Raw genomic sequence first — 18652 nt, forward strand, 5'->3', positions numbered from 1 at the left:
GGTAGGGATTTATGAAATTACCAGTTCCAACTACTGTTTGGGAGCTTGGATATGGCAAATGTTAGAAGATGGAATAAGATTTGGCAACTCCAAATCCCTCTCACCTGTTAAGGCCAGCTACAACCTCATAGAGGTTGCAGTTGGCAACTCCAGAGTTAGACAACTCTTGTCATCTCCTTTTGTCTAGCTGACGAGGAGATGCCATTGCCAACCCCAACCTATTGCCAAATCTCACAGTTCCACATCCTTGATTGATAAATCCAAGATCTGGCATTTTAATGCTAAATACCCTTTCCCAAACAGAGCCTAAAGTTCTTAATCTATACTTGACAACCCAATGGCAGTAGCAGTCAGTAACTATTATCTCAGGAGGTTCTGCCTTTCCATTAACTTGAATGGAAACTCATGATGACCTCTTTTTCATCATATAATGTAGGATCACTCAATTCTTTTTTCTTGTTTTCTTATCCCTTGCATAAGAAACTATTATCAAGCATGGAGAAGGGGCGGTTAAACACACCACCCAACCATCAGGAAAGACTTAGTCCAATATCTAAAACATATATTACTACGACTAAACCCCTTCCTCTTGTTTATGGAGGAAACTCCCCAGGACAGGAAAAGAATTGCAGGAACATCAGAATTCTAGTTAGTCGCTGTCCCAGCCCAGTTGCCGAGCTCGTTTCTCCCACAAAGCTGTTACCTTCTTTTCATTTAACAAGGATGCCTCAGCTCGTTCCCTGGCTGCCTCGCAGGTTTCTGTTGCTGCATTACATTTCTCAGATTCTCTTTGATACCCAGTTGCCACCCTTCTAGCCTGCACGAGCGTAAGGTTCATGTGATGCCTATGTTCTTCAGAAACAGCCGCATGAAGCTTCAATTCTTCTGACACAAGATCCACAAATTGCTTCTCCATCTCCTTTCTCAGCTCCGGATCATGCTTCCCACAGTCTGTCAAGCAAATATTATGATTCATAAGCATTCTTTATCTTTGAATTCAGAAGAAAACTACTTTTCTATAATGAAAAAAAAGGATGAATACCAACACCAAGGTGCCACAGAATGCCTTGAGAGCAGTTAAAGTCACAGTACATACAAGAACTATTTCTAAAATCAAGGGTGAATAGACTCTCCAAGCTGTCTGTTGAATACCCCACAGGAGAAACAATATAGGCTCTCCAACTCAAACAAGAGTGCATCCAATTTTCACCAGAAAATTCTAAGCCTAACCAGGGTGCTATATCAGAGTGGGAGCAACTCTCCAAATTTATACAGGATAAGAAAATAAGACTAACAAAATGTAGCCCTTGAGTAGAGAAGCAACAGAAATAATGAATATATCACCAGACAAAAGTACTTCATTCCAGATTAACAAATATGACACAATATAGTACAGCTAGAGGAAGCCATACTTGATATTGGAGGCAACATGTTGCACGTGCTTAAGCAAGTGGTGATACATTAGATAGCCACCACACATGTCCGAGTATGTAGCTCCATTAAAAAGATTTATTACATTCATGATCTCTCTGGATTTACAGATGCGAGTATCATTTCCATCCCACTTTGTATAAAAGTGATAAGTTACCCAACAAGAATTTCCAATTATCTTTAGCACTCAGAACTGATTCTGGAAACCCAATCGAAACAAGTTCCATTCAACCAAGTAGAGCTGGTAAACAAGCCAAATGCACCAAACTAGCCCAGTTCAAAAGCCCAAGCTCACCCTGTCACAAGCTTGAGCCATGTCCAAGCCAACTCACTGTGAATGAGCCAAGACCAAGCTGGCTGTAAAAGGAAGTTAAGAGAGGGAGAAGAAGAAAATTTTAACCGACAAACTTGTTTAAATAATTTTTCTTTTTTAGGAATGATGAAACAAAGAAGTTACCGCTCCAATCACTTGCATCTACAGTCATGCAGAGCAACCAAGTTATTTACACATCATTATAGAAAACATATTTACAAAATAAACATATGTATCTTAGCAAGCCCCAGAGGGCTACAGGAGCAGAGCCCAGCCAAAAAGCCCTTGTTGAAGCTCAGCTCATTTAACATAACAAGCTCTACTAAGCTGCAAATAAGTTCTTTTTAAAGTGGCTCCATTCCATGTCTCATTTCATAGGGAACCTCAAAGGGATGCTATTTCATTATATTCCATCCATATCCCAATTCCATTCAGTTCTCTTTCTTTGGTTTGAATGTCATTCAATTGAAGGAGATGTATCATTGGCATAAGAGATGTCTCTAAGCCTACATTGATAAGTGTCAAGAATTTATTAGTAGACGTCTCAATTCCATTCTGTTTTCAGCAAGTTCATTTCTTGTTTTCTAGCAACAGTTTTGCTAATCAAAAGCAGCTAGATGTCTCTTATTTACAATAAGTGTAATGATCAAATCCAAGGGAAAAATCATTTGCAATCAACCATGTTTACTCAAGTTGCCTTTGAAGAAAAACATCCCGATTATATGCTTTTGATTGTAACAATTTGTTCTTCCATTGTACATGGCATTTGGCCATTTCTCACACGGGCGCACACACACACACACATGGTAGGTCACTGGCACAGATGTGTACCATATCAATGTGTCAGGTCTCATTTCTCATGCATTTTTAGCATCTTGGACCATATAGATGGGTTTAGAGTGGTTAATTTAGTACACATCTAGCATTTCAGATGTGAAAAGACATTTTCTTGTGTACCATATCAATGTGTCAAGTTTCACTTCTCATGCAAGTTTAGTAGATTGGACCATATAGATGGGTTTAGAATGGTTCATTTAGAACACATCTAGCATTTCAGATGTAAAAAGTCATTTTCTTGATAGTTACATTTTGATGAAATTTGAATTAGATTCATTTTTTGTCTTTTAAAATATGTTTTAACACATTTATTTGTTTGAAGTGTGTGCTATGGAACCATGACAAATATTATCCATGCAGTCAGGCCTACCTAAAAATGCATGATTGGCGAAATTCTACTCCCCACTTGCAATAATTGTCTTTGATAATCCTAGTGGCTGGATCTAGCCTATGGTGATGGGATCTACCCATATCTGAGGCATGTGCATGATAATATATTGCACATGCCCTGATGCTACAGTAAACATATGCCCTGATGTTTGTCAAAGGAGATGGTAATGTCCACAAATCGGACTGATAGCATAGGCATGGTAAGATACATGTAGTTCACCTTGGACCATGTCCTAGGCATATTGCACGGTTCACACCAGTCATCTGTTCTGTTATGATGTGTCAATACTAGTATGTAGACCAAAATGGAGATCCAGGTATGACAAGCTATAATATGCAAAACAGATATAGCTTAAGAGGAAGAAAGACAATCAAGCTATAAGAAAGAAAAATTTATCCACAGGTAGTGCAGAATGTAACTTCATGGTATGCACCAAGTTATTTATAAACTTGACAAGTATTGAAAAATCAATCATTGTTCTAATGTAATTACAGACCAAAAGAAAGGCTTCCATGAGAGCATCACAAACCTGTAATTGAAAGGTTGACCAACCCTGCAAAAATTTAGAAAAGCATGAGAACAAAGTGACAAACAAACAAACAATGAAAAGAAAAGGCAAAAGAGACTGTTTCAGTTAGAGAACATGTCAAAGTGAAACTCATGAAAATTTTCAGATAACATGGCTGGAAAATTTTGAAAGGAAAACCAAATTGAAAATCAAATATACATATATGTTGCAATTATACAGGAAGAAACTTTATTGCCTTGCTTCTTAGGTTTTTGGCCATCTTCCACCAGATTGTTTAGTAAAACATTCAGCTTCCACAAGATTATTCAGTAAAACATTCAGACGGAATAGCAGACTGTTTTTTTAATTGAGATAACCAATAGTAGCAAAACCACTTCGAGCAACCAAAGAGGAAAAGGAAAATCAGAATGGTTTGAAAAAATGCACAAGCTATCAACAATATCTCCATATGTTCAGCTAAGAATTCTATTATTTTCAATTACGAATAAAATTTAATGTTGAATCTTTAAGGATTTTGCCTAGGCATAGGCATCACTTCTCCCCATAGTAGATGAATCCTGGTTCAACTATAGCTTATTTTTAACTAATAAAAGGAACTGGAAGAGGTTAAGATTATAACCCATATATGATTGCCAAATTACAAAGATCAAACTTGCTTCTATTGAAATTTGCATTTTTGAAACCAAATCCACATGTCAATCATGCAAAATTGCAATGACACCTGCTATCATGTCTTGTAGCTAAAACAGACAACTAATATGTGCTTCTAGTTTTTGACAAACACTGTTATTGCCAGAAAAAATACAGAAATCGATAAAAGATCCTTTGCACCATAGTTTGAAAACTCGCGGGGTCAACTCATTGACTTGGTTGACTCAGCTCAGATCGCCTAGTTACTGGGTCAAAAACAAGTACAAACTCATTTTGTACAAAACTCGGCCGAGACCAAGTTGACCCGGCCGAGTCATGGACGAGTCATGCATATATATACATATATAATATATTTTATATATAATTACATATATTATATGTTGGGGTTGTTTTGGTCAACCCATTGGAAGGTGGGGCTTGTAACTGCCTCCACTTCCTTGCGTAGTGGGTTTTGTAACCACCTCCATTTTCTGGTTGCTTACACTTTTTTATTCTCTAGTTTTCTGAGAGAGTCGTGTATTGGTCTTCTTAATTTTGAAATATAGTGGAATTTGCTTGCTTTCGCCCGTGGATGTAGGAAGGCTCATTGCTTGCCGAACCACGTTAAGATCTGGAGTGCTGTAATTTTTTCTTTAGCTTTGGCAATTTTGTGGTGTATTTTTGTATGTGTTTTTGTTGCAGCATCAGCACCCTATATCGATTATTCCTAACAAACTGGTATCAAAGCCAGGTTGGGTGTACTCTATGTTAGAATCCTTCAGCATCAATATTCAAGAGACTGCAGAGGGAGAGGAGAGTGAGGCTGCAACTATCCATGATTTTCCATAAAATGAAAAATCGTGGTCTCCTTAGCATTTATAATGTAAACCTAATACATGGCTATACAATACAGATAACCCTAATAAGTTACAGATATTTACAAGTTTATCCAATATTAGTTGGACATGTTACACAAAGGTAGTTTGGATCCGGACCCGGATCCAAACCACTTAAGTACAAACACAAGTGCACTTTGTCTAATACTCTAACACTGGTGGCATAAGATGTCTACAAAATTTGAAATCAAGAAGTTCGATTGAAGCATCAACTTCAGCATATGGCAGGTCAAGATGAAAGCTCTCTTGACCCACCAAGGGCTACAAAAGGCACTACTAGGGAAAGAGAAAATGTCAAGCACTATGTCTGCAGATGAAAAACAAGAGCTCGATGAAAAGGCTTTGGATGTTATTCAATTAAGCTTGTCCAGTGAAGTTTTGTGGGAGGTCATTCATGAGAAGACGACGGCTGCACTATGGCTGAAACTGGAGTCATTGTATATGACCAAGTCTCACCAACAAGCTACATCTCAAGCAATGCCTTTTCATGTTAAGGATGGCAGAAGGTACATCAATTAAATTATATCTTGATGAATTTAATTCTATATTACTAGATTTGAAAAATATTGATGTGAAAATTGACGATGAAGACCAAGCTTTGTTATTGCTTTGTTCTTTACCACCATCATATAAGCACTTTCGAGAAACTCTCTTATATGGAAGAGATTCTATCTCGGTTGAAGATGTAAAATCATCTTTGTTTTCGAAAGAGTTGATGGATAGGGATTTAACTGGTGAACAACAATTTGAGGGTCTTGTTGCTAGAGGACGACCCAAAGTGAGAAACCCACCTAGGGAAAATCGTGGGGAATTTAGATTTAAATCCAAAAATAGAACCAAGGTTTGTAATTATTGTCATAAAAAGGGACATATAAAAGCTAATTGTTGGAAACTCAACAGGAAGCATCAAAAGGATGAAAAGAAGGAGCCTAATAAAGATGAAAATTCAACTGAGGCTAGTGTTGCCAAAGAAGATATATGTTCTGTCTGTACAGGTCATTTGATCCAAGGATGATTGGATCTTAGACTCTGGTTGTTCATATCATATGACTCCTAGTAGAGAATTTTTCTCCACATATGAGTCTATTAATAGTGGAGTTGTCTTGATGGGAAATGATGCTCCATGCAAGACAGTTGGGATTGGTTCAATCCGAATCAAGATGTTTAATGGTATTGTGAGGACATTGACAGAGGTAAGACATGTTCCTGATTTGAAGAAAAATCTCATTTCCTTAGGCACCCTTGATTCAAATGGATGCAGGTATTCAACCGAATGTGGAGTCATGAAAATCAGTAAAGGAGCCCTTGTTGTGATGAAAGGAAAAAGATCTGGTGGATTATACACCCTATTAGGCACTATTGTTACTGTTAAAATGTAAACTGTAATATATATATATTATTTAATATTATTATATTTTCTTTTATTATTTTCTTTTTCTATTTTTCTCTATTTTCTTTTTTAGCATCTAGTTCAATAGAAACTAGATATTTGATCCAGTCAAGTTCCTGTTGGAACTTGACTGTGCAAATAGTTGTTGGACTGTAGTCCAACAGCTATAATAAATGTTGTTGGACTATAGTCCAACAGCTATAATAATAAATGTTGTTGGACTGTAGTCCAACAGCTATATTAAGAGACGGTGGAATCCAACGTCTCTTTTGGAGAGCTCAAAATGAGCTCTCCTCTCTCTTCCACTTTTTTGTATATATAGGGGTGAACCCCTTCAATGTAAACTACTATGCTTCTTAAGCATTTTGTTCATGAATAAAGTATTATTTATTTTTCAAGTGTTCTTCCTTTTATACCCTTTCAAGGGTCATGCTTGTAGTGTCTCCAATAGACACTTGTTTGTGAGTTATTCGTGCATTTGTTGAAGACCACCATTTCATTACATGGTATCAGAGCTACGAAATCCTTAGATCTTGAAGTGTTTCCGCCTCGATTTCCGTGCCACATTTACAAAAGGTGTTTTATCACCTTGTTCTTAGCTCAAGAAGATTTGTTTGAAGAAAGGCGAACTTGTGCTACAAAAAATTTTGGTTTTGTATCCTCTCTTATTCCTTTGTCTACTCTTTTTCTTTTCTTTTTATTTTTTTCTCTCTCTCCTATTTATTCCTCTCTTACCCTTGTAAAAGATGGATGACAATGATAAGATCACCATCATTCCTATGAAGCTAAATGATACTAACTATGTAATGTGGGCTTCGATTATGAAGCACCATATTTGGGGAAAAGGTTTATGGGGTATAGTGGTTGGTTCCGATTTGGAACCTAAACTATCTCTTACCAAGAAAGAGGGTGATAAAGAGGTTCCTCTAACGGAAGAAGAGAAGAGTAAGGCGTTAGCCACTTATGAAAAGAAATTGAAAGAATGGAGGATAGGGCATGCAAAAATTATGTCATGGCTCATCAATAGCATAGACATTAAAAAATGCTCTAGTCTAGCTAAGTTTGAGCATGCCGATAAGGCTTGGGAATACCTCAAAAACATGTATTCCCTTAAAGATATTGCACATGTATGCAATTTACAAGATAAAGTTCGGACAATGACTCAAAAAGATAAAACTATTCGAGAATATTATAATGAGTTGTCCGAACTTTGGGAAGAGTTGGCTCTTCTTGAGCCCAAATGGCATTGTGCCGAAGATATCGAGCTTCGCCAAAAGCAACTCGATATGGAACATTTCTATCAATTTGTGAATGGTCTAAGGCCGGAGTTTGAATCCACCAAATCGGCCCTTTTACATCGTGGAAAAAATCCTTCTATTGTTGATACTATAGAAGAGCTCACTATGGAGAAAAATAGACTTAGAAAAAGTACTCCAAAAGTTGATGATGACTCCGTTTTAGCTGTATCTAGACCGGGGAATCATACTCGTACTTACAAGCCGCCTCATTTTGGAAGGCAAAACGGCGACTTTGATAAAAGAAAAGTTATTTGTCATCATTGTCATGAACAGGGGCACTATAGGCCTCAATGTCCAAAGTTAAAAAGAAGAGAAGAAAAAAGAGTTGCATCTGTTGAATCCGAGTCAAAAGATCAAGATGCACCTGTGTCTATGGCTCAACTGATGGAAATCCTTCAACCTCTTCTCAAAGGGGTATCCTTCTCAACCGAAGCCTCAACTGGAGCGGCAGTTGCATCTTTCTCCGGTCCAGGTAACTTTCCTTGGCTTTTAGATTCTGGTGCTTCTTTTCATATTACCCCAAATGTTAATAGTCTATCCGAATGTTTTAAAAATAACTCAAGTGTGTCAAAGGTTTTTGCAGCCGATGGCACATCTCTTGAAGTAAAAGGAATAGGATGTTTTGAAAATCTTCAAAAATCTAAAAGATTTTTTATCCCAGAAGTTAGATATATCCCTAAACTTAATTTGAATATCTTATCTGTCTCGCAAATATCTGATTATGGATGTAATATCTCCTTCTCTTCTCATGGTTGTTGGGTACAGGATCGCCAGTCAGGGAAGCTGATTGGGGAAGGCCATAGAGAAGGAGGACTTTATTACATGAACTTTTTGGAATTACCCAAGAATACATTTTGTTATAATATTTAGAAATTAGAATTGGATTTATGGCACAAAAGGCTTGGCCATCCTCATATGTCTAAAATTCAATATTTTCCAAGTTTGAAAAAATTTTGTAATTCTGAAATTTTTTCTTGTAAAGACTGCATTCTTGGCAAAATGAAAAGGTTACCATTTCTTAGTAGAACTTTTGTTTCCTCACGACCACTTGAGTTAATACATTCGGATGTTTGGGGCCCCGCACCAGTTATTTCCAAAGGTGGTTATACATATTATGTCATTTTTGTTGATGACTTTTCTAGACATACTTGAATTTATTTTCTTAAACATAAATCTGATGTCTTTGCTAACTTCCAAATATTTCATAAAATGGTTAAAAATAAGTTTCAAAATGATATTTCTGTTTTTCGCACTGATTCAGGGGGAGAATTTATGTCCAACGAATTCAAAGACTATCTCAATTTACATGGTATTACACATCAAAGATCATGTCCACACACTCCACAACAGAATGGCCTAGCCGAACGCAAACATCGGCACATTATGGAAACTACTAGGACATTGCTAATTGCAAATCAAGTTCCAAAAAGTTTTTGGGCTGAAGCGGTCCTAACTGCCACCTACCTCATTAATAGGATGCCATCTTCCTCATTAAAGAATACAACTCTAATAGAAAAGCTTGTTAATTTAACTTCAGATTATTCTAGATTAAGAGTCTTTGGATGCAAATGTTTTGTTTTCACCAACAGAAATGACAAACTCTCTCCTCGTGCAATCCCATGTGCCTTTTTAGGATATGCTGATAATCAAAAAGGCTACAGGTGTTTCGATTTTCAAAATGACAAATTATATGTGTCAAGAAATGTATCTTTTTTGGAAAAAGGAAGCTTCTTTGAATTTGAAAAATCCAAGGATGTCACTGAATACTCGTTTTTAATTGATCCAACTTCAAAATCCAATGAATGTGATGTTGGATGTGACCTTGACAATGATCAAAGTCCTATTGTTGTAGAAAATGATGATAATGAAGAGCAAATCCATAGGGATGTTAGTCTACAATATTCAAGACGTAGAGAGCAAAATTTTCCATGTGCATTACAAAAATACTCTGAAGTCTCACCTAGAAGAACGTCTAGAATCTCTAAACCTCCAGAAAAATTTGTGTCTTATGAATCTTTTTCACCCACGTATAGGGCCGCCATTACATTAATACAATCATATGGTGAACCATCATACTATTCTCAAGCCAAAAATCATATAGAATGGATAGAAGCCATGAAAATAGAATTGGATGCACTAGAAAAGGCCAATACTTGGACGATACAAGATATCCCTTCGGGTAAGAAACCTATAGGTTGTAGGTGGGTATACAAAGTCAAAACCAAAAGTGATGGGACCCTGGAAAGATATAAGGCCCGTTTAGTAGCAAAAGGATATGCCAAAGAGTATGGCATCGATTATGAAGAAACATTTGCTCCTGTGACCCGTATGACCACTGTTAGAACTTTAATAGCCTTGGCCTCCATTAGAACATGGCCTATCTTTCAATTAGATGTCAAAAATGCTTTCCTGAATGGGAATCTCGTTGAAGAAGTATACATGGAAGCCCCACCTGGTATTAGTATCCCTAAGGGTAAAGCTCTTCGTCTAGAAAAAGCTCTGATACCATGTAATGAAATGATGGTCTTCAACAAATGCACGAATAACTCACAAACAAGTGTCTATTGGAGACACTACAAGCATGACCCTTGAAAGGGTATAAAAGGAAGAACACTTGAAAAACAAATAATACTTTATTCATGAACAAAATGCTTAAGAAGCATAGTGGTTTACATTGAAGGGGTTTACCCCTATATATACAAAAAAGTGGAAGAGAGAGGAGAGCTCATTTTGAGCTCTCCAAAAGAGACGTTGGAAGTCCAACGTCTCTTAATATAGCTGTTGGACTACAGTCCAACAGCATTTATTATTTGGACTATAGTCCAACAACATTTATTATAGCTGTTGGACTACAGTTCAACAACTATTTGCACAGTCAAGTTCCAACAGGAACTTGACTGGATCAAATATCTAGTTTCTATTGAACTAGATGCTAAAAAAGAAAATAAAGAAAAATAGAAAAAGAAAACAATAAAAGAAAATATAATAATATTAAATAATATATATATATATATATATTACAGTTTACATTTTAACACCATATGCACTTGGGTCATTTATCTCTGCAGTCTAATAGACAGATACTGATTGATATATGAAATTTGAAACACATGCAAGCTGTCTTAGGACTTAGGATATAGCTATGTTGGGGCATTCTCCTCATCTTATCTTGTTGTGAAAAAGTAGTAATAGTTTTTTTTCTTTTCTATAGGAAAACTGGGGGATAACCCTTATTTAAGCTCAAACATTAAGCCTGCAGCCATGAGAGAAGAAGCAACTTTGAAGGGTGTGGAATTCTCCCATCATCAGTTGGACAGAAATCTCAAAATCAGAAGTTTGAAACAGGATAGTCATAATCCATCAGGAAAAACTCAAGTAGGAGTGAACAAGTACTTTAGAGTTCAGACCAACAAGAAGTCACTATTTCAGCCATTTAAATTAGACAGTCAAATGTCAATCAACCAAAGTTGGTAGTGGACTATAGGCTTGGTGAAGAAAACAAGAACACTGACTGTAATACCCGTAAAATTCGAGTGGTTTTATACATATTGAGCCTGGGATCCGTTACCCGGATCCAAAAGGAAATATATAAATGGGTATTAAAAATATATACATAATAATATTGGGTAATTGGGATTCGACTCAAATGGATCCACCATTCCCTTTCGACCCGGATCCACGTTAGAGTGGATCCGGCATTGCGGGGCTCGGACCCGGACCCGACCCTCTATTAATAAAGCACCGATTACAAGAATCGTGCCTAGCAGGAGGAGGAGGTTACGGAGGTCGTAACCAACTCCCTCCGATTTTCTCGAAAGGGAGGAGGACTTCAGCTCGTTAAAGAGGAGATGGAGGGAGGTCTCGCTCTCTCACCTCTCATCTCTCTCCTTCTCTCTGTACCTCGCTCTCTCGAAGCCCTTCACAGCGCCGGAGCACCGACGTCGGAAAGCTCCGACCACACCTGCAGCATTCGTCACCAGCCACCTCCTCCTCCAGTCGCCGGAAAAAGGTAGGTTTATGTATTTCTTTTTCTGTTGGTATTGATTGCATCCAGTGTTGTGAAAAGCGTTGAGGCGTAGCGAGGCGCTCCACCAAAATCTGAGGCGAGGCTTACGCGTAAGCCTCGAGGCGTAAAGCGTAAGCCTCAAAGTTTTTTTTTAAAAAAACTATAAAAAAATATCTAAAATTATAAAAAAATAAAAAAATCTTTATTGATGAAGCAACAACCAACAGAAAATAAAAAATCTCAAAAAATAGTGAGTTCATAAAAAATAATAGTGAGTGAGTTCATCAAAAATAAAACTTTAAGCCTTAGGATTTTTCTTCATAAGCTTGAAAATACAACACACACATCTCCAATATTTTCAAACTATCACAATGTTTTAGCAGTATTTTCATGAAACATTATTAAAGTATTTTGTCATCATTTTTTCAAAATAATGAAAATTTGAAGCATGCAATGATATTATCATGAAACATTGTGATATTTCCCCTTCCTAGATTTCTGATTTAACATCTTTTTCTCAATTTCATATTATTTCTATCTATTATCTTTTTTCTATTTTCCATAGTTTGGCATGAAAGACAACCTATTTCTATTCTGTTTCCTGACTTTTCCATTTTTCTCTCTATCCACAATTGCTAAGCTTTTCTCATGGAAAATAGGTGTGCTTGAGTTATCTCATCTAATCGACTCACTGAACATTGATAGTGATATCATGACTAGCTGAAAAATTATATCTTAGTCAGTAGGTTATGTATCCCCTTAACTTAAATGTTAAAGTTTAGCATAAACATGCTACAAGATCAACAATAGCACCTCAACCAAGGTGACTGCAGTCAATCATGTCAAAAGGCTCATCAGAAGCAGAAGAGCTGTGGCACTCCACAATCATCATCATGACTGATTGGTGACTATGCCCTTAAGTAGCAGAGGCTCTAAAATGAACAAAGTCCTTCACACTGTTAAAAGCTGATAATCCAAAAGCCATTGAAGGAAGGCAAAATGTCAGCCAGCCCTTTCTTTTTAATTTTCCTTTTTTTTATGATATGCAGGCTGGGGTTAGCCTCTCACGTCTTGAACATGAGACTCTTTGTTGTGACAGTGCTACTTTACAATCCAGCTATCTCATTCTTTTAGGCCTGTCAACATGTCACCTAGCCCATGTCGACAGACCTAAACAAAAATTCCACAGGTTCCCATGTTGATCATCTATGTCACATAGGTGTGGGTGTGTGGTTGCAGCACTTTAAAAAAATTGGGGTGCATGGTTGCGGGAGGGTATAAATTTGCGCGATGCAGCACCTTTACTAAGGGGCTTATGGTTTTCCACATTAACTGAAAACAAAAAGAATAAATTAGAATAGTTGAATGCATTTTCTGTGCATGAACTACAGCAAAAAGAGGCGTGTACGCCTCAATCCGAGGCACGCCTCGCCTCAAGGCCTATGAGGCGCACGCCTCGCCTCAAGGCCTATGAGGCGCACGCCTCATGGGTGTTGCGCTTTATACCTACGCCTCAAGGCACAAAGGCCCTCGTCTTGAGGAGGCGCGCTTTTTGCGCCTTGAGGCGTGTTTTTAATAACACTGATTGCATCTGATTGTGATTGGGACGGTCTAGTGAGAAAACCCTGTTATCGTACGATCGGGGTTTTCCAGATGGGGTTCTTGGCTGCCGAAAAATCGAAGATGGAAAAATGTTGGGTTTTGTGGTGGTTACGAACCAGATTCAGGGGTTATCGTGTACGACCCATATTCGAAGTAAAGGTGGGGTTAAGGGTTGCCGAAAAACCCCAGAGGGTATGAGATTATGTTTTACATGTATACTAAGTCGAAACCATGGTGGGGTGACCCTGGCTGCCGAAAGATTCATTTGAGTAATCGGGCATTTCGACTGCCCTGTTAGAGACCGGTAGGGTCATCGGCTGTCGGAAATCCCATTTTAATTGAATGGGGGTTTCAGTTTTAGGAGTTTCGGATTTTGTTAAGGGGGATGTTCGAATTTTCTGATAGGGGCAGATGCTTTGAGCTCATGATCACAGGGATTTCCTTGTTTTTATTTCCCTGAGAAGTTCATTTTTCTCAGACAAGCTTTGTAATAACCGATCTGCCCTGTTAGCTCTTCTTTCTCGTTGCATTGGTTTTTCATACTGCTAGGGATGCATGTTCATATGTTAGGATGTTAAATAATTTCATGAAAGATCATTTTTTTAGCTTCTTATAAATTTTAAATAATTGTGAGGAATCTGTAAATTTTAGTTATATGTTGTAGCTTCAGTATGTACCTGACGTAGCTGTAGTGTGGGCTTGATATGTAGAATTTGTCTACCAACAATTAAATTTCTGATAGTTGTACAAGACCCTGCTATATAATGCATGTTAATGAAAGCAATCCATGGGTGGTATGAATCGTGGATCAATCCTCGTTATATCTGGCTGCATGTTGCATGTTGATTCAGTCATTGTGGTTGAACTTAGGACTTGCTATCATGATTAGGGAGGGTTACCCTCAATCACCGAAATTAGTAGTGATGTTGATTTTCATTATATATGTGAGGCCATACTGGACTAACAGGTTGTAATCTGAATGTTTTTGAACCAGACTTGATGTTGATGTTAATTTTCATTACATAAGTGACAACACTCTTTTGTTCATTGTTGTCCTACTACGGGTTGTACTATTCATATAGAGCTTAAAGATTTTGTCACCCTGAACTCACAAGAATAATTGGCAGCCTTTTTGGATCATAGAGTTGTTGTTTCTTTCATCAGATTCACCTCTCTATTGTACCTGGCCCCCCTTTCTGATAATGTTATTTGGTAATAGTTGTCTAGTCGAGTTGTTGTTACTTGTTTGGTTGTAAAAGTGAAGGTTCTGTTCTTTATCAAAAAAGAAAGGCTTCTGTTCAAGCAAAAAAGCTTATCAAGTATCAAGCATATCCATCTTGTCTGCTGCCCCTGTTTAGGTGCTACAGTTTTATAAGATGTCATTTTGCTACACCTACATAGATAATTAAATATGTGCTTCCCATTGTTGTTATGACTAAACACACACCCACAAAACACGCATGGGAGCCGACCCCTTTCCTTAGTGAGTTGACCCCTAGTGCAGTAAGGCATACTGGGAAGAACAAAGAGTCAACACTGGTGCAACATGAGTCAGTCCTTTGTTGTCTGTGTATGGGCATTATGCTTATAGCTGAAAATGGGTGGGGTCTTTATTTGCCATTAAGAATTGTGATTTGCTATAAAATTGCGTATGGGCATTCTACTTGTAGTTGGAAATGTGGGATGTTACCTAAAGGTGAAACACTAAGTTTTAATCTTTATTGATAGCATGAATTGTAACCTGATAAGTAAATGGAGGTCATAACTGATGTTAACACATGTTATAAATGAAAAGTTTCATGTGCCTACATTTATGGGACATGTTTAATTATTGTGCAATTATGATTTGATTTCAAGTGCACGTGCATACATGAAATCGATATGTGTTTGGCATGTACAATCATGCATAAATGTTCTCATGTACTTATGAATTTTGGATGAATGCAAGTGTGTTAAGTGATTCCATGAAAGCACTTGCACATGGATGGTGAACACATGCATATGAGTGTGGTAACTCATGCACATTATTGAGTTGGTTTGAATGGATGTGCATTTGGAGACATGTTGACCTCATTGCATAAATTGCATATTGTTATGATTTTTGCATACGATGCATCGATGGTCTAAATGAATCATCACAGGCCCGAAAAGCCTGAGCTTTGGTTTGCTCTTTCTTTAATTGTCTGAATGCATCGCAAAAATCACATTTATACTATGGTTTTAATTGCGCCTTTCTATTGTTGCCACGAGTGGTAGACCGTGAAGAGCTACGCATGCTGATTTGCGAGCTTATGGTTGCATGTTGATTTGCAAGCCTATGTTATTAACTTTGCATGTTGATTTGCAAATATAATTTCATTGCACTGTTCGATGTGTTTCCACGGGCTGGATTTCCGTGATGATTCTCGTAGGGGTGGATGCGAGCTTTTGCCTTGTTTTTGCATGTTGAATTGCAAAACTCAATAATTGACTTTTAATAAAAAGATAATGAATAAGAACAGTGTAATATACGTTCTGGGATATCTCATCTGGAGTATGGAAATCTTAGAGATCCGGTCTTGAGGAGACTGTGAGGATACAAAAACTCCGTGTGCGTAAATTTGGTCTCCTGAACCCGATATTGAGGTTCCTTCTCCTGACCACGGTTTTAGGGAGAGTCTGTCACTTTACCTGGGGGTGGTGTGTTTGACACAACTATTGTTTTTTGTATTAAGAAAGTGACACTTGTGGGCATGGGGTGTGCCTTGTGTCCCCGACATTAGATGTGGAGGTCTAATATTCTGAAGGTGATTCGGTCGAGGGTTAAGTTCGAAACCCAGTAATAAATTACAAATTGTGTGCTAAGCTACCCTGGGAACCTAACTTAACCTCGGAGATTGTACCCGTTTGGTGTATCCGCGGGCAACGATAATTAAAAAGAAAAAACTTAAAATTGTATGCATTTAATAGGGCATGCATATAGAAAAGGAAAACCTTAAGGAAAGATAATAAAGTGTTCATGCATTGCACATAAATCATGCATATTCATGCTATACATTAAAACATGCATATGCTATCTGTTCCCTTAATTGTTATATGTTTGATGGATGAGTGATGTTAACTTCTAATGCATGTTAAATGTCTGTTCTACTTTAATTGTAATTCATGGTATTGATTAATGTTCTTTTATGCCTAATAGATGCACCATATTGTATGAATGCATACCTGAATTATGTAATTATCATAATTGCATTCCTCTGAATCATTATATGAATTCATATCTGTGGTTATGGGATATTTATATGCTGCTAACGATGTTACCTGCCAGTTGGCATCTGATACATTATTGACTGTCGTAGCGTAAATCTTTACTTATTCTTGTATATACTGAAAATCACACATGACACCCACATCACATACTAGATTTATGATATACCTGCATTAAAAGTTACAGATTTTCTACTTAGACAGTTGTAGTCTAATTCCTATAAATTTATCATTTTTCAGGTAATGAATACAGTATATGAGCGGCTGCAGGCTGAGGTTTCGATCGAGATTTTGGATTTACTGTTCCAGGGATGGTTCGAGAAACTCTGATGTTAATTTTCATTGATATTGAAATGAAATAAATGATTTTGGTTTGCTCCCCACTGTAATGTTCTGGAATACTTAACCTTATAGTATGACTTGTTTCTGCTGTTTCAAAAAGAAAAGAAAAAAATCCTCAAAATTTTCAGGTTAAGATTTCGGGGCGTTACACTGACGATGTTGATGAGTTTTCAAGTTAACCTCCGAATCATAGTGATGGACATTTCCAATCTTGACAATGTACCCATGGACTCCCTCGTCGGTTATAGTTTTTTTTTTACTTTTTTGTCTAAAATATGAAACAAAACCACGTTTCAGTTGCTCAATTAATTAACAGCACATATCTGTATGTGATTCTAACCCCTTGTTGCGTGCATATCAAAGACCTTCACATATTGAAGCGGAGATGAGATCATTTATACTCACTAGAAAGCCAAGTAACATAGAAGTCGTCTATCCCTTCTCCTAAAGCCAAAGAATTGAGTAAGCCAACTGAAATTCTGTCATTGGTATCTGACACATAATTGCTCTCCCCATAGAGCCAATCGATTGTTCTCTTTTCCTTTAAATGTAATTAATCATGAAAGCCAAAGAATTGAGTAAGCCAACTGAAATTTTGCCATTGGTATCTGACACATAATTGTTCTCCCCATAGATCCAATTGATTGCTCTCTTTTCCTTTAAATGTAATTAATCATGAATGACATTTACTTTGAATGAGAAAAATACTTATCATCCAACACTTTCTTTTGGGACGTAGCATTAAGGAAGACACAAGATGTTGCACAACAGATGCATAAGCAATCAACTAAAACACTCATCTGCAATACAATTAGACCAACCCATCATACTAAAATTCCCCAACATCACTATGTGCCTCAAAAACCAGAACCCAGAATTAAAGAAGAGCAATCTAAGAGGTAAAAGCAAACAAAAACAAGTGCCTCAAATAAAACTCAATGAAGAGAGAGAGAGTAAATCAAATCAAAGAAACCCAACAATTCAATTCGGAAGAAAATGGTGGGTATGTGGGGGAGATGGAAGAGAAGTGATTGAGAACCTGGCGCGATCTTGAGGAGCGATTCAGGACGTGGGCAGTTGCAGGCGCACGGCGGACAGCCCCCAGCATGCTGGGCCATGCTCAAGCCTTTCTTAAACCTCAAGAAGAGGGCAGGCCCTGATACATACAGCACCAGCGCACCGACCACCAAGAGGAGGCAGCACCTCAACCACGCCCCTGATCTCCGGAAGGAAGAAGCCATCTCTCTCTCTCTCTCTCTCTCTCTCTCTCTCTCTCTCTCTCTCTCTCTCTCTCTCTCTCTCTCTCTCAGATCTGATCCCTTATTCCATCGCCAGTGAGCAGGCTCACACCATTTCCCAACAAACACAGTGAATGAATGAGACGGCACTCATGTGGGATCTTCACTTGAAGTGTGCAATTTTTAGGTATGAGACAAAAGTAGGAAAATTATTTAGAAAATCAATGGCCCAACATTCCACTAATTAAACCCGTTTCAGATTTACTAGTTACCATATTGTGCATTGAGTTCATATGGTCTCACATGATCGTGCAATGCACATGCACAATACCAAGGAAAATTCAATATATAAAGAAATCGATATGTAACGGGTTCCATATAATAAGTAACTAGATTTTTTGGTTGATCCAGCCTCATCTACAATCTACAATGTCATTTCATTATATCAGATCTATTATTTTTTTTGAGAGAGAAAAGCCAATCATATCAGATATAATAGTTAG

The 18652-nt window shown here is 37.5% G+C and overlaps 1 protein-coding gene across 1 annotated transcript; it reads right to left on the minus strand.

Moving 5' to 3' along the window:
* Positions 1 to 499: 499 nt before the first annotated feature.
* On the minus strand, positions 500 to 18254 carry LOC149841948 (uncharacterized). Its single transcript, XM_090001226.1, has 3 exons — positions 17951 to 18254; positions 3502 to 3525; positions 500 to 951 (listed from the first exon to the last, which is right to left on the minus strand). The coding sequence occupies exons 1-3, from the start codon at positions 18150 to 18152 to the stop codon at positions 650 to 652; spliced, it is 528 nt and encodes a 175-aa protein (XP_089857352.1). The 5' UTR covers positions 18153 to 18254; the 3' UTR covers positions 500 to 649.
* Between the last annotated feature and the right edge of the window lie 398 nt (positions 18255 to 18652).

Source organism: Nuphar pumila, chromosome 3, assembly GCF_984573655.1.
Source record: "Nuphar pumila chromosome 3, dmNupPumi1.hap1.1, whole genome shotgun sequence".
In the NCBI taxonomy this organism is placed as follows: domain Eukaryota; kingdom Viridiplantae; phylum Streptophyta; class Magnoliopsida; order Nymphaeales; family Nymphaeaceae; genus Nuphar; species Nuphar pumila.

What these genes read in the sequence shown, in the direction of transcription:
- LOC149841948 (XM_090001226.1), bottom strand. Translation starts at nt 18,152, where the DNA reads ATGGCTTCTTCCTTCCGGAGATCAGGGGCGTGGTTGAGGTGCTGCCTC. An exon ending in GCTCCTCAAGATCGCGCCAG is followed by an intron (nt 3,526 to 17,950) that starts GTTCTCAATCAC and finishes AAATTTTTGCAG; the next exon opens with GGTTGGTCAACCTTTCAATT. An exon ending in GGTCAACCTTTCAATTACAG is followed by an intron (nt 952 to 3,501) that starts GTTTGTGATGCT and finishes TTTGCTTGACAG; the next exon opens with ACTGTGGGAAGCATGATCCG.